Source organism: Ceratotherium simum, chromosome 22, assembly GCF_057802395.1.
Source record: "Ceratotherium simum simum isolate JZ-2026a chromosome 22, ASM5780239v1, whole genome shotgun sequence".
NCBI classification, from domain to species: Eukaryota; Metazoa; Chordata; class Mammalia; order Perissodactyla; family Rhinocerotidae; genus Ceratotherium; species Ceratotherium simum.
In genome coordinates, this window is record NC_141921.1 from 42,332,850 (window position 1) to 42,352,414 (window position 19,565).

The window sequence follows — 19,565 nt, forward strand, 5'->3', positions numbered from 1 at the left end:
CTCCAGTCATTAACAGCAGGTGTTGAGCCCGGCCGGGCAGAGGGCAGAGGGCAGGCTCACATGTGCCACTGAAGGCTTCCTTCCCCATGGACACTGATTCACTGAGCAATCAGCTCTCCCGCAGCTGGTTCCATTCCCCAGAAATTCATCTGACTAGACCGTTACCCATCCCACATCTCTCTGCTTTGTTCATAAGGATCTATTGTCAAGTGCCTAGCTGAAACCCAAATGTACTCTGTCTACTACACGTTCTCAATCTATCAGCACAACGACCCTATCAAGAAAAAAGAAAAATGAAAGTAGGAAAAGACAGAAGGAAATGAGGGGGCCGGCCCTGTGGCTTAGCGGTTAAGTGCACGCGCTCTGATGCTGGCGGCCCGGGGTTCAGATCCCGGGAGCGACCCGAGGCACCACTTCTCCGTTCAATGCGAGGCCGAGTCCCGCGTACAGCAACTAGAAGGATGTGAACCTATGACGTACAACTATCTACTGGGGCTTTGGGGGGAAAAAACTGAATAAATAAAATCTTTAAAAAAAAAAAAAAAAAAAGAAGGAAATGAGGTGTATCTGGCCTGACTGGCTCTGAGTGGTCACTGCTGTCTTCTCCAAGGGCTCATCAAATCTGGTCACACTCTATCCACATTCATCACCAAAGATCAGGTACCCCACCCCCTGCCCCCACTAAATGTCCCAACATCCCTGTGCTGGTCTCCTGAGATTTATGAATCAGAGTTCACAATCAGACAATAAGACAAGTAGTAGGAGGAAAGCAAAGAAACACTGGAAGCCAGACCACTGATAAACATTTCCCTTTTTTTATTAACAGGTCTAAAGAAAACCTTCATTGAGTCGGGACATAATAGAAATTATGGTGACCTGCATATAAAACCTGGCACCGAATTGGGCCTTCTAGAAATATTTATATACAAAAATATGCATTAAAATCTGCACCAGAACATAGTGCAGAGGTTAACTGAGACCCCGACGGGAGTGCTTACAAAGGTGGTCTGGTCTGAGGACGCAGGGAGCTCTTGGTCCTACAGCCTCAGGGGAGAGCCCTGTGTGAGAAGAGCCTGTGTTAAAGAGGAGACCGAAGAGCATGTCTTTGAAGGCAGGACCCCGGTGAGCACCGAAATGCCACAAGCCTGGCATCAAACAAAAACGGTGCTGGGAAGAAAGGCAGGAGAGAAAGGCCATCCTTCTTTTCCTCGTTACTGGGCTCTGACCACTATTCGAGGATTCTGGATCTCTGCAGACATACCACCTAGAGGAACTTTTGCAATTTCCAAATATGCTTTTTCCAAGTAAGCTGCCCAATTCCAACTCAAGGAGCCAAATCATTATTAGCCTGATTTTAAGGATTAAGAACTACTTCTTATGTCATTTTCTGTAGGCCAAGGCTGCAACACCTGTCAGAACCTCTATGACCACAACAGAAAAGTGTAACAATCACGGCCTCAATCCATTTGTCTTGGACCAAACGCAACTGAGCTGGTCTAGCCCAGAAACTACACTTCACAGGCGACGAAGTGAAGTCAAAAGCAGCTTCGAGCAGCACGGGCATCCCCCCCTCTGAGTGCAAACTGTCTGTGCACACGGCAACTGAAGCCCTCAGGAGAGGCAGGGTCATTACTGCACATCTGTCTTCAAGGAGGAAGACAGTTCCTTCACTGGCAGGGCCTGGCATTCCAGGCGCACAGGGTCAGGACCGTTGTCTACGGGCTTTTTCACTCATGGAGGAGCTGATGTCCCTGGTCTGCTCATCTGTGGCTCTGCGGGAAGTGGTAACTGTCCCTGACTCAGTGCTAAGCTGCTGCCCAAACAGTCAGGCTCCATGGTTGGGAGACACACCAATGAGAACCCGAAAGAAACGGAGGGTGGGCACAGGGGAGCATCAGGAGAGGCAACGGGGGCAGGGGAAAAAGCTACCCGTGGGCTTTAAGTAGCCCGCAAGGACAGCAGTGCCTCTACAACCTCAGGGCTCCTAATAGTTACTGAAAGGGCTGGGAGTCCTCCCTGTCATTCCAGTGGATTCTACAAAGGGAAAACAGCCATCCTACCAATTTCTATCCAAAAGCAGAGTGATTTCTCAGCAGCCTTGAGGGTGGGGTTTTTTTCCTTCCCAGTCCGGGGCTTGACGGTCTTGCTGCAGGGTGATCTGACACTTTTCTTCGACTGTGGCAGTAAGTGAAAGGAGAGATGAAGGGCAAAAGCATCAGAATCACAATTTAGGCAAAAAGCCGGGAGCCACACTAGGCTGTTAATGAGAGACTTTCTCAAGCAGTGTATTTCAGGACCCAAATGCTCAGAGGAAGAGACAGGTGCTCCCTGTGTCACTGAGGCCAGGCACCAATTAATACTACATCCTGCAAGACCAAGATAACGCGGACACTTCGCCCAGTCACTAAGGCCCTTTCAGGACAGGGGGCCAACTCGGCCACTCCTTCACAAAGTCTTAGCGCATTTTAGTCCACTTTCAAATGACCTGACAACACCCTCTAGTGGAAATTATAAATAAAACAAGAGTCACGCATCCAATTCACCTCCTTCTGATACCAGAGTGGTGTCAAGATTCTCCATAAAATGGAAGAAAACAAAAACAAAAACAAAAACAAAACACTATCTTCAAGAACGCAAATAATAAAAAAAGGTGACAGTTCACCAGCCATCCTTAAGTCCCTCTCTGCCAAATCACCCTCCCTCCTCAGAAACTCTGCCTTCAACACCTTCTAAGACAGGGGGACACGTTGTTGGGGGAGCTACTGGTCCCCTCAGAGTTTGGGCAGACTGCCGGCTGGTGCCAGAATGATGCCAAAGACGTAGAAGAGTCCCAGCAGGAGGTTGAGTTTGGCAGTCCTCTGGGGCAGTTTGTTGAAAGTCTGGCTTCGGAACTGTCTCTCTAGGGAGAAGGCCATGGGAATGGTGAGCAGGGGGAGCGCCAGGCTGATGCTGCAGTGCGTGGCCAGGATGCTGAAGAGCAGGTAGGGCAGGAAGAGCAGCGTGTTGTAGAGCATGTAGGAGAAGGTGGGGCCGATGAGGATGGCGAGTGTGACGATGCCAGCCTCTCGGTCAGACTCCATGTCCCTGGTGTTGTTGGAATGGAGAATGGCCTCGGTGCTAAGGGCGAGGGGGATGGCGTAGATGAGTGGGAAGACTGCCAGAGACCCCACCTGGACGGCATAGGCGAACATCACAGCCAGTGGGCCAAAAGTGATGAGGATGACGAGGTCTCCCAGAGCCACGTACTTGAATCCAATTCCTGCAGCCAGAAAACCCAGAGAGTTGGTGTGAGATCAAGGGCTGGAAATTGAGGGGCTGTTCACCATTCAAAAGGCAGGCCACTCTTGGCCAGGAACGGTGAATTCTTAGACTGTGAGGGTGGGCAGTCATTGAGTTCCTGTCCCCTCCAGAGCAAACCCTGATTTCTTCTTCAATGACACAGAGGTACAGACAATACTGATCTTTCAGCACCAGGCAGGTTTCAGAGTCAAACCCAAGTTTTCCTTGCTACTGTCCCCCAACTAAGCCCTGCAACATAGAGCCAGGGCCTCCCACTACACACACAGCTCAACAAGGATCTCACAGGTCTTACAACCCAGTTCACCCTTCGCCAAGACTGTAAGACATTGCTTCTGTCTATAACACCATCAGATCAGTCCCTCACGGAACATCCCTCCCGGTCTCTCACTTCTCCACCTCCTCCCTCAACAACCTCCAGAGCCACCTCCTGGTTTTGAAAACCCCAGTGAATCTCAGTGAAATTCCAGGACCCCACACTCAACATAAAGGAGCTTTCACCCACATAAGGAATGAAACAGCTAAGACAGTGAGGGTATAATGCTGCTTCCCCTCCCCGGTTCCCATGAAGTCAACACTCTAAATCATCCATAATTTTTCCTCCTGTCCTGCTAATCTACTCCAAACCCTGTCTAATCCACGTTCAAACCTGCCCAGTTTCTCCATCTCCATGCCACATTCTATCCCATATCCAAGCCACGGTCATCCATACCTGGAATACTGCGACACCCTCCTAATCTGTCCCTTGGCTTCCATTCTTATAACAACCTCCCCCTCCCCATCCCTAATCTAATCTCCACACTGCTGCCAGAGCCAGCCTTCAAAAACACTGATCTGACCACGCCCCTCCCCCAGCATACACCTGAAAACCCTCATTAACAAGTTCTCCCCAGGACAAAGGCCCCAGATCTCTCACCTGGCTTACCTCCAGGCCTGCCCTACCTCTCTCCTGCCTCACCTGGAGCTCTCCTCCCTTCTCCCCTTAGACCTCTTTCAGCTCCTCAGAGCCTTCAGACACCTTTGCCGGGCTAACTCCTATTCATCCTTTCAAACTTGAAATACCACTCCTCAAGGCAGCCTTCCCTCACCCCCAAGACCACATTTGGTTCCCCTGGCAAGATGCTCCCACAGCGCTCTGACTTCCACTTTCATAAACTTCATCACATCTCTAATTACCTAATCTCCGTCTTTTCCTGTAAACTGTAAGTTCCACGAGGGCAGGGCCTGGGTCTGGCTGTTCACAGCTTGCTCCCCAACACCTGGCACACAGGCTGCACTGAACACAGAGCTACAGTAACAAGCACCTGGAATTCGGGACCAAGGTCAGGGAAAGCGTCCCACTCAGACTGCAACAGGTAAAGCAGCATGGAATGGGGAGAGGTGCCCACTCAAGGAGTGATCCCCACACACAGTGCCACAGAAGCCTGGGAAACCTCCAGATCTAACCAAGCTAACAAGGTGTGGCCTCAGGATCAGAAAATAAAGAAAACTACTGGGTAATCCACTGCATTTTAACCAGCCTAAAATGATAAGGGGCACTGAGCTGTAGAGGATCTAAAGGCATGGCAGCCAAAGAGCAAGATTCAGCCCAAGTTTACCTCCACACTAGCATTTGGGGTTCCTTGGTGTTAACGACCACCCTTGGTTCTTTAGAATGAAGCGTCCCCAGGAAAGCGTATAACAGGCATGGCCCCTGATACCCAACCTCACACAGCAAACTAATTCTGTACTCCCCACGCAGCACTTTGACAAATAATTTGGTTTTCTGAGGACATGCCCTCCAGGAGGAAGTTCTCTCAAGAAGAACATGAGCTCCAGTTTTAAATTAGGAAATCGATGTCTCTTGCAACGTCTCACACATGTAGGGGACTGCCCCTGCCCAAGGAAGATGCCAGGCAGCAATACTCCCAGCACAGATCTAGCAAGTTTCTCCACCAGCTGCTGCTCCTCTTTTGCTTGTTTTCTCAGCTCTCCAAACAGACTTCAGGGCTCTGGCCATGGAAGAAAACACAACAGCTCTACAGACTTGACCTTTGGCTAGATCACCCAAGAACATCTGCTTAGATCAGCCGGCCAAAAAATAACGTAAGGATAAGCCCCACCTTAAACAGGCCCTGCACAAAAACCAACCACAAACCCACTCTAGGGAAGAGAAAGGTCTGGCAACCTTCTTGAGGTTATCTGACGTGAGAAAATGATAGAGCCCTTGGGGAGAAAGCCCTGTTTCCTGAGTGTCAGACATACGGCCCAAGGCTCATGGGCACCACCTGGTTCAGAGAGGCCCCCCTGGGAGTTTCCCTTTAGGCATTCCCACCCTTCCCAACACCATTTTCCAAATGAGCCAGCACAGTGAAACACTGGACCATTCTCCACACAGCAGCCAGAATGAATTTGTTAAAACATAAATAAAAAAGTTGGCAAGGATGTGGAGTAACTGGAACTCACAAAGATTGCTGGTGGGAGTGTAATGGCAGTACAACCACTTTAGAAAACACTTTGGCAGCTTCTCATAAAGTGAAACATCATCTACCCTATGACCCAACAATTCTATTCCTAGGCATTTACCCAAGAAAAATGAAAAAAAATATCCACAAAAAGACTTGAACATGAATGTTCAGTCATAAGTCAAAATATGGCAACAACCCAAATGTCGCTGAATGGGAGAATGGATAAACAAACCGCGGTGTGTCCATACGATGGATACTACTCAGCAATATGAAGGAACTACTGATGCACATCACAACACGATGTATCTCAAGACCATCGTGCTGGGCTAATGAAGCCAGCCACGAGAATTCACACTGAATGATTCTATTTATATGATGCTCTAGCCAGGCAAAACTAATCTATGTGAAAGAAATCAGAACAGTGGTTGCCTCTGGATAGGGGTGGGGAGAGTGGGAATTGACGAGGAAGAAGCACAAGGAAGCTTTTAGGGGTGATGGAAATGTTCTGTATCATGATAAGGGTGTGGGTTAGACAGCTGTACCCATTTGTCAAAATTCATGAAACAATAACACTTAAGATCCGTGCACTTCAGTTTGTCAATTATATATCAATCAAAACCAATGTTTAAAAAAACATAACTCAGATTATGTCATTACTCTGCTCAATACATTTCCATGTCTCCACATTTGTTCATTCAATGAATATTAAGTACTGACTACATGCCAGGCACTGTTCTGGGCACCACGCGTTCAGTAGAGAACAAAACAACTAACAGCCCTAACCCCAGGGAGCTTACAGTCTAAGGGGGAAGACAATTAAGAAGTCAGTCCTTTACACGGTATGTTAGAAGGCAGTATGTGCTGTGAAGAAAAATAGAGCAGAGGAAAGCAATAGGGAAGGTATCATGGGGAGCACATAGGGGCGTGTGTGTGATTTTTTATTTCATTTTTTTTTCAACTGCTGCAAAAAGCTTTAATGTGTAGTCATTTTAAACAGGGTAGAAAGCAGGGCCTCACTAAACAGGTGACATTTGAGCAAATGGGTGGAGGAGGCTAGAAAGCAAATCGTACAAATAGAAGGGGGAGGAGTGTTCCAAATCCAGGAAACAGCATCTACAAATGACGTGGGGCAGGCGTGTTCCAGAAACAGCCAGGAGGGCAGTGTGGCTGGAGCACGGTGAGAAAGAGGAAAGGAGGGGCAGCTCAGAGAGTTGTGGGGAGGGGAGAGGAGCAGCAGCTAATGGAAAGCCTGGGGGTCATTGTAAAGACCCCGGCCTTTACTCTGAACGAGATGGGAGCCCTCGGAGAGTTCTGAGCAGAGGACTGACGGAGCTGCAGGATTACTCTGCCTGCTAGTTTGGGAGCAGCCTGAAGGGGACAAGGGGGTGTGCAGAGAGCAGTGAAGAACCTGCCACAATAATCGAGGGAGACGACAGTGGTGGTGGTGCTGGGAGGTAGTGAGAAGTGGTCAGGTCCCAAATGCGTTTTAGAAGTGGAGTCAACAATACTGCTGATGGACTAGATGTGAGACGTGAGAAAGAAGCATCAAGGATGATACCCATGATTTTTAGCCCAAAGAACTAGAAGGATGAAGCTGCCATCAAGTGAGATGGGGAAAGCTGTGGGTAGAGCAGGTTTCCTTGGGGAGATCAGGAATTTGGTTTCAGACATGCTAAGCTTGAGACGCCTGTGAGACCTCTAAGAGAAGTTACTGAGGAAGAAGTTGGATGAGTTTGGAGTTTAGTGGAGAGATCTGGTCTGGAAGTGTAAACTTGAGAGTCATCAGCTTCATAGATGGCATCTGAAGCCATGAGACTGGCTAAAATCTCCAAGGGGGTAAAAGGAGCTAGAGAAAAGAGGTCCAAGGACTGAGCCTGGAGGTTGGGAGTGAGGAGGAACCAGCAGAGGAGACTGAGGCCCTGGAAGACCAGCATGGTCTAGCCCCTGTCCACCTCTCCAACTGTATCTCGTTCTCCCTCTTGATCACACCGACCTTTCGGTAGATCCAAGAAGATGCCAAGCTCCCCCAACTCCAGGGCAATTGCATTTGCTGTTCCCTCAGCGCTGAAGGAATCGGCACCCCAATCAGACCCCAATTCTGCCCCATGGCTGGCTCCTTATCCTTCAAGTCTTAGTTTGAGTCACCTTCACAGAGAGGGCCTCTTCCCTCCACCACGACCTTACCCATTCCATTACAGCATCCTATTGATTTCTTTTATTGAACTGTTTACAGTTGGCTGCCAGGACACCACAGTCTCTTGGTTTTTTTCTTTCTCCTCCAGATGCTTCATCATGGTTCCCTTTACCAGTTCCTTCTCTTCTCCCCACCTCTTAATGTCAGAGTGCCCAGGGCTCAGTCCTGGTCCCCCTCATGTCTCTATCAACAGTCCCTCCTCCGGCGACCTCACCCAGTCATACAACTTTATCTATGCGCCAAGGACTCCCAAATAGGTATATCTCTCCAGCTCAGACCTCTCCCTGGACTCAGACTCTTCTATCCAACTATCAATTTATCATCTTCATTTGGAGATCTCATACATTAAGATGTTCACAGTCAATTTCCCAATTTTCTCCCCCAAAACCTATCTTCAACCTTCTCTACCTCACTTGACATCAACTCCAATACTCCAGTTGCTCAGGACAAAACCTGTGAGTTAGGTTTAATTCCTCTGTTTCTCTCTTGCCTCACATCCCATCCATCAGCAAACCCTATCTACCTTCAAAATATATTCAGAATCTGACCACTTCTTCCCTCTCCACTACTGCCACGAAACGTCTCTGCCTGGATTACTCAACATCCTCCTCCTTGGTCTTCCTGCTGCTGTCCTCGCCCTCTCCCCTTTATCCGTTCTCAATACCTCAGCCAGAGGGACACTTCTAAAACATTAAGGCCTACACAATCTGTGTGCCTCCCTGCCCTCCCCAAATGTACTTCTCTAACTTTACCTCCTTCTACTCTCTCTTTCATTCACACACTGGACTCCATGCTGTTCCTCAAACTTTTCAGGGACACTCCTGCCCTGAGGCCTTTGGCAATTGCCATTCCAAGATTTGGAAAGCTCTTCCTCCAGCTATCTGCTTAGCCAACTCCCTCACCTCTCAGCTCCTTCAATCTTTGCCCACGTGTTGCCTTTTTGATGAGGCCTACCCTGATCAAACTACTTAAAATGGTCAAGTGTCCTCCTTCCTTGCTCTACTCATCTCTTCCCCATAGCTCTTATCATCTTTTCATAGACTACAATCAGGATACCAACCGGTCCTGGCTTACCAGAAACGTTTCTGGTTACAGCACCAAAAGTCCCACATCCCGGGAACGAACCCTCTCAGTCCTGAGCAACCAGGACATTGGCCATCTTAACTATAATTTACTATTTTTACTTTCTGTCTCTCCTCACAATACATAAAATAACTTTCACGAGGGCAGGGATCTGTGACTGCTGTGTTCATGTACACAGTGCCTGGCTCGTAACAAGCGCTCAGAACAGATTGCAATTTAAAACTTATGAATTGTTTACTTCTGGAATTTTCCATCTAATATTTTTGAACCTCAGTTGACTGTGGGTAACTGAAACTGCAGTACCAAAAATTTCCATACATGTGAGTCCTTCCTAACACCCATCAGCCAAGCCAGGATCTTCTCAACTCACTACTGTTTTCAAAAAATCCACATGACCTACACATTACAGATCTCATGTAAATGGCCTAGATCAGAAAAGAACCTTCGACACCTCTCCTCTAGCCCTATAACTCTGATGCCACGCAGTGTTTCCAGGACACGCAACTAAGACTTGCAGCACAGGAAACAGGCCCATTCTTACCTCCTGTGTAGAGAAAGGAGCCAGACAGGCCTCCAAAGTAGATGAGAGCCAAGTGCTCCAGTTTCAGAGGGGACAGATAGTAGAGGCAAGCCGCACAGACACAGCCCAAAGTGTAGAGGAAGACGCCAAACCGGACAACATCCTGGGGCTCCAAGATTCGGTCCACCAGGGTCCTGTCATCACTCTTTTTGTGGTCAATGCCCTTGGAAAAGTCATAGTAAGTGTTGACCAAATTGCCAGCCCCGTGCACAGCCAGGACAGCCACGGCACACCCCACCAACAGCCTGGGGTCCAAGACGCCCTGGGATCTGTAGGCCAGGGCACTGCCCAGGGCCACCGGGGTGAGCGAGGCACTGAAGCTCCAGGGCCGCAGAGCCAGCACGTAGGAGGCGCACTTCTGCCTCCAGGAGCGCTGGGCGGGCCTGTCCTGCTCCGGACAGTCGCTCCCCAGAGGGTCCCTGTCCCCAGCCTTGGCCGTCTCTCCCGCCTGGATGTTAATCTTCTCCCCCGGGGCCTGCGAGGCCGCCATGGAGGCCGCACGTGGCTGAAGTCAACGCTAACGGTGAGCCACCCACAAGACAGCGACCGCCCCGGGGCGAGGAGGGGCGGGGCGCGGCGGCCGGACCTGACCTTCCTGCGGTTCCGCCCGCGCAGGGCTGGCGGGGCGGCGGGCCCGGGCACAGCGGCGAGCGGCCTGGCAGCCACCGGCCCGGCGGCACAGCCTCGGCCTCCCGTCACCTGGGCGAAGCCTGTCTCTGGGCCCGACCCCAGCTAGAGCCCCAGGCCGAGCTGCAGCCGCCTACCCCCAGCTACCGGGGCCGCCATCTTGTGCGCCCGCCTCTGGAGGCCCGCCCGGAAACACGGGCCGCCGCGCGCACTGGGCCGGCCGGGGCCGGGCCGGGGCGGTGACCCCGCGGGCCACCCCTTCCCTGGCCGAAGGTCCGCGCCCGCAGCTGCTCCTAGACTTGCCGGAAACAGCTTAACTCAGCATCACAAGAACGACCACGAATGCTTATCGCTTTCCGACCTACCAAGCGCTTTCACTCACCGAAATAGGACTCATTCATTTTTTTATTCAACAAGCATTTATTGAGAGCCTACTGTATGCAACAAGCATTTATTGAGCACTCAGTATGGTACGCAGCAGTGAACAAAATGGACAAAAATCAGGGAGCGCATTGAGGGCCATGAGAAAGGTATAATTATCCCCCCCTTTTTAAATGAGAAACTTGTAATGTCTAAGAAATTATTAGTTCTGGTAATTCCCGCTTTTTATTGTGCAATTACCATATGCCATATACTGCCCTGCCTGCCCTTTTTTTTTTTTTTTCCATATTCTGGTTTATTTACTTATTCATGCAAATAACCGCCCTCCTCCCCACCCCACCAGGTGGCCAGCTCTGTGTCTCCACTGCCCACCTTCTGGGAGCTTATGGTCCATACCTGTAGCTTGTTCTGGTTGGAGAGAGCCAACTGTTACATTTTTAGGAATTTTGTGAACTGGTCATTAGGCACAGCCATTACTAAAAATTAAATTACACAAACTCACAATTAGATAAAACTATATTAAAAACAAAGGTAACAGATACTCGAACCTCATTACTTCCTAATTATTTCACTACATTTTAGCATTTATGCTCTTCAGGTCCTTTACGTCTGTTGTATCTGCATTGTGGAAATACTACATAATAATGTGCTTCTGTTCATCTCGTCCCAGCTTTTCATTCAGTGACATCCGCTGGTAGCTTGAAACCTGCCACGATGGGAGTATTTATACTGAGCAAATCAGCCAATCCTTGATAATTGTTTTGTTGATCCTCTAGACTTAAGCAAGGGACAAGGAAAAGTTAATAATGCAGGTCGAAGGTAAAAGTGTGTTAACTCTGTAGCTGTTACTTTGTGACTAGCAACAAGACTTTGAGGAAATATTCTTCCAGTATTGGAAAATTATTATCCAGTTCAGCAAAGAAGCCACTCATGTCGTTGAGAAACTAGTGAAGTTCCAACATCTCTTGATTGTCACACTTTCCTCTTTCTTACTCATTAACATAAAAGAAAAGATCAACCAACATTCATGGGAGACTACACTTATTGGTCAATTGCAGCCATAAGGAGGCTACACAATATCAAAGAAAGCATACCGTTAGAATCAACCTGCCATATGGAATTTACAATAAAGAGTAGTGTGTATTTTATTTGTAAGTTGTGTGCTACACATCCTTTACATGTGTTATAACAACATATATAACACATAAAGTTATAATACACATATAACATACATGTACACGGATGGACTACATAATTTTCGTGCCCGATGCAAAATAAAAATGCAGAGCCCCTGGTTCAAAAATCGTTAAGAATTTCAAGACACAACATCACGACCTCATAGGTCACACAGCCATGAAAACAGCCCTGTATGTACATACATGCCCCCCTCCTCTACCAGCTAGCTGGTTGTTAAATATTTACAGCTCCACCACCCAGCACATACTTGCGACGCTGGCCAAACCTGAGAGTCCTACGCTGCCAAATCAGAGAAAAGGAAGCAGCAGGTGTATTAAAATCCTGGCTCCATCACTTACCAACTCAACAACCTAATCCCTCTGTGTGTCAGTTTACTTGTGTGTAAAGTGGGAACAATACAGCCTGCCTCACAGAAATGTTCAGGAATAACAGTAACAGCATTTATTGACTGTTCACATGTGTCATACAGTGTTTTAGTTGCTTTACATGTATTGGTGTTTAACCCCACAACACTGCCTACTGAGATAGGTACATTGTAACCCTTCTGGTTTTATAAATAAAGAAATAGTTACTTGGAAATTAAGTACTTGCTCATATAGTTAGTAAGTGTTGGAGCTGAGTTTCAGATTCAGTTAGTTTGACTCCAGTCTCCTTTTATATTGCTCTATAATGTCCACTAAAATGCCTGATACTTTGTAAGTGTTCAATAAATATTAGTTATTATTTTAACATAATGGATAAGAAAGCTCTTTGTAAACTGAAAAGAGATCTACAAGTGCACTGATTACTGTTGCTATAAAAGCATCTTTGATTAATTAGAAAGCAGGTAATAAAATAATTAAGTTCTGGTTATGTAATGTACAGCATGGTGAGTATAGTTAATAATACTGTATCGCATATTTTAAAATTGCAAAGAGAGTAGATCTTAAAAGTTCTCATCAGGGCCGGCCCCGTGGCTCAGCGGTTAAGTGCGCGTGCTCCGCTGCTGGCGGCCTGGGTTCAGATCCCGGGCGCTCACCGACGCACCGCTTCTCCGGCCATGCTGAGGCCGCGTCCCACATACAGCAACTAGAAGGATGTGCAGCTATGACATACAACAATCTGCTGGGGCTTTGGGGGGAAAAATAAATAAATAAATAAAATCTTTAAAAAAAAAAAGTTCTCATAAGAAAAAAAAATTTTTGTAACTGTGTATGATGACCAATGTTAACTAGACTTATTGTTGTGATCATTTTGCAGTATATACAAATATTGAATCATTATATTGTACACCTGAAACTAATATAATCTATGTCAATTATACCTTAATAAAAAAAAGATAAGAAAACAGGGCCTTACATCTTAAGGTGGCAGAAATCTCATATATTGCTAGTGGGAGTGAAAATTGGTACCTCCTCTATAAAGATCAATTTGACAATATCCATCAAGCATGGGTACACATGGATTTACTCTCTGAATCTGTAATTCCACTTCTGCATATTTATCTCGGTACAACTGCCAGGGAATAAAATTATATATGTCCAAAAGCATTAATAGGCAGCATAATTAGTAATAGCAAAAATTTGGAAACAACACAAGTGTCCATCAAAAGAGGACTGGAAAGGGGCCGGCCGGTAGCACAGTGGTTAAGTTCATGTGCTCTGCTTTGGCGGCCCGCGGTTTGCAGGTTTGGATCCCAGGTGTGGACCTACCCACTGCTTATCAAGGCACGCTTTGGAGGCATTCCACATATACAGTAGAGAAAGATGGGGGACGTTAGCCGAGGGCCAGTCTTCCTCAACAAAAAGAGGAGGATTGGCAATGGATGTTAGCTCAGGGCTGATCTTCCTCACAAAAAAAAAAAAAAAAAAGACTGGAAAAATAAATAATGGTATATCCACGTGATAGAATACTATGCAACCAAAACAACAACAAAAGAACAAGGAAGCTTTTTATATACTAAGATGGAAAGATCTCCAAGACCCCCTAAAATTTTAAAAAGTGCAGAACAATGTATATAGTGTAACAAAAAGGGAAAATAAGAATATATATTTAGGGGCCGGCCAGTGGCATAGTGGTTAAGTTCATGTGCTCTGCTTCAGAGGCCCGGGGTTCACAGGTTCAGATCCTGGGTGTGGACCCACGTACTGCTTGTCAAGCCATGCCGTGGCAGTGTCCCATATAAAGCAGAGGAACATGGGCATGGATGTTAGCCCAGGGCTAGGCTTCCTCAGCAAAAAGAGGAGGATTGGCATCGGATGTTAACTCAGGGCTAATCTTCCTCACACACACACAAAAGAATATATATATTTATATTTGATTGTATTGCATAAAGAAACTTTAGGGATACTTAGGAAATAAGAAAATAAGTAGTGAAGAGGCAGGGGTGGAGCCTGACTTTTCATGATAAATATAATTTTTATTTATGTTAAGATCTGCACAGTGAATATATAATATTCAAAAATGTTTAATGATTAAAAATAGAGATGTTGAACACAAGTGAAAAACGTGGAATGCAGAGGAACAATTAGTTCACAGAATAAGCAATGCAATGAAAAGATTCTAAACCTAAAGCAGTAAATCATATTTAAAAAAAAATCTTTCAAGGCATTTTGTTAGCCACAGAATATTAGCAAATTTCTTTCAAATGGCAGTTTAGGACTTCTAGAAACTTACATTTCTTAAACAAACACTTCTTTTTATTACATAAGTAATTGACGGTAATGTACAAAGAAAAAAATATGCCTTCCCCAAGTCCCATTACATCTTAGTTGTATATTTTCCCTCTGTAAACACAGAACACATAAAAATTATGTTTTTTAAAAGGGTTATATTTAACATACTGTTTTATAACATATTTTTTTTAACTTTGAACCATTTTCCTTCTTAGCAAATATTGATCTGCGTTATCATTATTAGTGGCTACACGTTTTCCTTAATATGAATGCATATTTTATCAGACTCCAATTGTGAGATATTTAGGAATTTTCAATGTTTATTATAATAAACAGAATGTATTTAAAAACTAAGATGTCAAATTCCATTTTTAAAACTGATTTTTTGAAGGGATGTTTTAACAACCATGCTGCTTGAAAATTATTTACCAGTGGCTCATTTATTCAAACTTGGCTATGGTTTCTCGCGAATGATCTTGTGAGCTAGATAATTTTGGAAAAGTGGGAAAATCTAATTAAAAGCGCTTTCAAATGCATATTACACTTAACAAAAGAGAAATCACGGGTACATAAGTTGCGCTAGCCCGAAAACTTTAGGTCTTTTGCTCCAGCAACTACCGGGCACCGGCTTCGTTCACACTCTGGTCTCAGAATTAAACCGGGCGGGGTCACGCACCTTCGCCCACCCCTCGCGGTCCCATCTCACCGCACCACACAGCGGACTCCGCGCAGCTACAGCCCCAGTGCCGAGGGGAATTATAGTAGCGACGCACCGGATGTGTGCGTGGAAGCCCCCGAAGTCAACTCACGACCGATTGGTCCTCCCGAGCGAACCTAAACCTCCTTTCTCCTGCCACTGGTCGCGTGGTTTGTCTATTTGAACAGTCCCCGCCCCCTGGGGAAGCCGGGTCCCGAAGCCCCACTGCTCCTTCATTACTATTGGTCTGTGTTCCAGTCCATCTTCTTCTTACGCCTGTCGATTGGTCCTTAGCAATAGGAGCCCGCCCTCACTCCCGCCCGGCTTAGAGGACAGCGGGCCAGGCGGGTGGTGGGGCCGGGGGCCTGAAGTGGCGGTACCGGCGCTGGCGGCGGCAGCTGAGGCCTTGGCCGAAGCCGCGCGGTGAGTCTGGGGCCTGGCACCGACCCCTCCAAGGCGGCGGAATGTCCTGACCCTCGGCCAGCGTGGTCCGTGGGGGGTCCCCGGGAAGTCGCCTGTCTGGGACGTGGGGTCCCCTCAGTACCGGCCCCACGGACTTGGGCGCCGCCTGAGCTCTTGACCCCCGCCCCGCGAGGCCACGCCCACCTCCTCCCGGACCCCGAGGAGAGCCCCGCACCCTGCAGCCTGCCGTGGTCTCTGGCGCCGCGTAGACCGGCCCATCGGCTCCGGACCTGCCGGGGCGCCTTGGGGTCTCCGTGCCCGTCAGCCACCCCTTGTTCTGAGCCGCCTACAGATGTCCTCAGAGAGGACCAGCGTCAGTGTCGGCCCCGCGCACTGCGCCCCGGAGCCCTCTCGAGGACCCAGTCCCGGGGCTGAGCTGGTTCCGCTGGGTTCGTCCTCGCCGTCTGCCCGCCCCCATCCCTCATCTCAGCCGCCCAGTGAGCCCTCGCCAAGACCCCTGGGGTGTTGGGCTCCCAGTATTTTCATCGAATTCTGTCTGGAGCAGATGGCCGGTGGGCCTCAGACCTTGTAAAGAGGTACTGGGTCTTTCCTGAGAATGGGAATTCCTCACCAGCCTCCCCCCATCACGGACACCCCATCCTCGCTCCATAGTAGTGTTCTCATCGGGTATCCTTGGGTTTCCTCTTCCCGAAGGATGACATTTCCTTCTGCAGTTTTTGTTTTGGCACCAGAGTATTTAAAAGCTTTTCAAAACCAGTTCTTCCCTGTTTTTTCCTCTGCATGTCACAAATTATTTCAAAAATAAGAATTTTGAAAAATTGGTTTTCTAGTATAATCTGAACATTCTTGGGTCAGGTGTGCGTTTTACTTCCATAGCAGTCTCGGCTGAGCCCTGTTATGTCCACTTTATTGTGGTTGCCTGATTATTTATGTTTCCCTCTAGATCCTGAGCTCATTGAGGGAAGGTACATAACTGAGGAATGAATGCGTGATCTCAGGAACTGATCAGTCTCTTTTAGCTCACATTCCCAGTACTAGTATTCTGTAGAACTGCACTGTCCAGTACAGGAACCACCAGTCACATGTGGCTTAGCGCACTTGAAATGTGACTAGTCCAAACCGAGATTGCCGTAACTGTAAAATGCACACGAGATTTTGGAGACTCAGAACAAAAAAAGAATGGAAAATATATCAATGATTCTTTTATACTGATGACACGTTGAATATTCTATATATGAGATTAAATAAAATGTATTAATTACATCTGTTTTTTTACCTTTTTTGATATGGCTACTAGAAAGTTTAAAATTACATTTGTGACTCGTATTGTATTTCTGTTGGACAGTGCTGCTACAGAATAATAATGTTTCCCTCTTTAAGTTGAACTCCTTGAGGAAAGCGGCAGTCTTAGACAGGTTTTATTCTCTCTCGACCTCCCTACCTCTAGTACCTGGCGCTGTGCCACGTACGTAGTAGTAATAATGATAATAATAGCTAACAATTACGATTACACTGTGTGGTACTGTTTTAAGCACTTTTCAACATGTATTAACTCGTTTAATCCTCACAGCAACTCGATGAGTTGGGTGCTGTTATCCTCCTATTGCAGTTGAAGAAACTGAGATGTTTTAAGTATCTTCTTCAAGGTATATAACTTTGAACTGGATTCAGACTCAGGTATCCAGCTCCACAGCCCACAGTTTGACCCTCTCTGCTACCCTGCCTCTTTTACACAGCAGTCATTGTTGAATGAATTGAGGCTTTCTACACGTTCCTCAGTGAGGTCTCCCAACCTTTTTTAGGATCCCCTGCCTGACATGGGCTGGGTGGAAATTTGTGTTGAGGAACTGGGGCCAAAAATAAATTCATCACCATAGTTTGTTATCCAGAATATTTAAAGGAAGCTTCTCTCCATAGAACCTCAGGGCAAGATGCTGGGAACCGGGCCTGCCGCCGCCACCACAGCTGCCACCACCTCTAGCAACGTGAGCGTTCTGCAGCAGTTCGCCAGTGGCCTGAGGAGCCGGAATGAGGAGACCAGGGCCAAAGCTGCCAAGGAGCTCCAGCACTATGTCACCATGGAGCTTCGAGAGGTCGGGGCTTCTGTCATGTGGGCCAGTCGTCATGGAGTGTTTGGGCTAAATGTACCATCACTGGTTTAGATTCCTTTTGACAGCTAAGTAAGGATTCGGAAAATGTAGAGGTTCTGTTTTAGAAAGGCACCCGATTTCTCATGTCCAAAGAATGTGCAGTTTCCTTTGCAGTGGTTACACATTTCCGTGGCCTTTCTTGTGTTGTGACATTTTAGGAGTCAGCATAGAGTCAGCTGTTTTTTTAAATTTTTTTCTTTTTCCCATCACATTCTAGACCCTCAGTTCTTTCTGCCTGATAACAGTGGTTGGGATGGGTTTGAAGAGGTGATAGCTTAGGGCTTTCTAAATAGAGACCAGACTTGAAGTCAGGGGCAATGTCTTGTTCATCCTTGTACCCCTGGTACTAGGTAGAACCTAGGACAGGACGTGGCCTGCCATGGAGTAAATACTCAATACGTATTTGTTAAACAGGTGAGTTGTGAGTTCAGTTGCTCTACAGTTTAAAAGTATAGAGTTGGGCAGTAGCTTTGTCGTCTTTGTTTTGAAATGTACCTGCTGGCCACTTCTCAGGTCTGAATCTTTGGAAACCCCCCTGCCACCCCCCACCACCACCATAAGGAAGACATTAGAAATTGTTCTGAGTATATCTTCCTTTGCAGATGAGTCAAGAGGAGTCAACTCGCTTCTATGATCAGCTGAACCATCACATTTTTGAACTGGTTTCCAGCTCAGATGCCAATGAGAGGAAAGGTGGCATCTTGGCCATAGGTAAGGACAGAGTCTCTGATGACAGTAACAACTAGGAATAAAGTGCTCACCTTTGTGTCTACTGCACCCCATGTTTGCCCCTTACTAGATGCTTAGTTCATATTTGTTTAATGAATTTTGAGAAGCCTGGTAGCTTTCAGTGTACTTATTCAGGTATTAATTCTAGCAACAGTGCTGGGACATAGGCAAAGCAGGTGTTTTCAATATGGAGTCTCAGAACCATTAAGGGACTTTTCTAGGGCCAGACAGTGTGCCAGAGCTGAGACTAGAAGCCAGCTTTCTTTCCACTTCCCCATGTTGCTTTTTGTAGGCTCTGGTTTCTCTATAGAGCAAAGTTTGGCATAGCGGCGCTCATGAATGGAAAAGTAGAATTGGGGTACAGTGAATAAAGGCAGGTCATTTTCAACTCCCGGGGACTGGTCATCCATCCTATGAATTATTATTCAGTCCCAGTTTGTTTTCGTTTTCTCCTTGGGGAAACAAATTATATGTACTAAAATGAGGTCATTTTGCATTATGTAAGTAGTTCTGGCACAAATATCAAATCTGTTGGTTAAAGTGAAAATTATCTGCATCCTTACCATCTGGAAGTTGCAGTCTGTACTCAAACTCTGTACTCAAAGGAAGGGGTCACTTGCCAGCTTTCCTTTCAAGGCAGTGTGCTTCGTGGACAGCATGTGCCCATCCTCATCTTTTGCCTTCCTCTCTTTTCCAGCCAGCCTCATAGGAGTGGAAGGTGGGAATGCCACCCGAATCGGCAGATTTGCAAACTATCTTCGGAACCTCCTTCCCTCTAATGACCCAGTTGTCATGGAAATGGCCTCCAAGGCCATTGGCCGCCTCGCCATGGCGGGGGACACGTTTACTGCTGAGTACGTGGAGTTTGAGGTGAAGCGAGCCCTGGAATGGCTGGGTGCTGACCGCAACGAGGGCCGGAGACACGCAGCTGTGAGTTCCTGCGGGGAGGAGCACAGCCAGGCCTGGGGAGTGATGGCACTGTGTCGGGGTCCCTCACACAATGTGCTCAGGTCTCTGAAAGGCAAAGGATAAGAGAGGACACTCTAGGCAAAGGCACTGTGCTTGGTGGCCTTGGATTCTGTCCCAAGTGCCTTTCTCTCTTCACT

The 19,565-nt window shown here is 47.2% G+C and overlaps 2 protein-coding genes across 5 annotated transcripts in view; one reads left to right on the top strand and one right to left on the bottom strand.

Moving 5' to 3' along the window:
* Nucleotides 1–793: 793 nt before the first annotated feature.
* UBIAD1 (UbiA prenyltransferase domain containing 1) lies at nt 794–10,181 on the bottom strand. Its single transcript, XM_004425580.3, has 2 exons — nt 9,563–10,181; nt 794–3,259 (listed from the first exon to the last, which is right to left on the bottom strand). Exons 1-2 carry the CDS (start codon nt 10,089–10,091, stop codon nt 2,772–2,774), a joined length of 1,017 nt encoding a protein of 338 aa, XP_004425637.1. The 5' UTR covers nt 10,092–10,181; the 3' UTR covers nt 794–2,771.
* Nucleotides 10,182–15,462: 5,281 nt separating this feature from the next.
* Nucleotides 15,463–19,565, top strand: part of MTOR (mechanistic target of rapamycin kinase) — a 123,112-nt gene continuing 119,009 nt past the window's right edge. For 3 of the 4 annotated variants that reach the window (XR_015555858.1, XM_014783863.2, XM_004425578.3), the window contains exons 1-4: nt 15,463–15,580; nt 17,498–17,673; nt 18,333–18,441; nt 19,157–19,389. Coding sequence is in view for 3 of the 4 variants with exons in the window: in XM_014783863.2 (XP_014639349.1) it covers nt 17,512–17,673; nt 18,333–18,441; nt 19,157–19,389 (504 nt within the window). In the remaining variant the exon portion in view is untranslated. Of the gene's footprint in view, nt 15,581–15,699; nt 16,156–17,497; nt 17,674–18,332; nt 18,442–19,156; nt 19,390–19,565 lie in introns of those variants that run through there. The other variant, XM_087446829.1, reaches the window with a different exon arrangement.

Coding starts and splice junctions, on each gene's coding strand:
- UBIAD1 (XM_004425580.3), bottom strand. CDS start 10,091: ATGGCGGCCTCGCAGGCCCCGGGGGAGAAGATTAACATCCAGGCGGGA. Junction 3,260..9,562: donor CTCCTTTCTCTACACAGGAG/GTAAGAATGGGC, acceptor TTCTGGCTGCAG/GAATTGGATTCAAGTACGTG.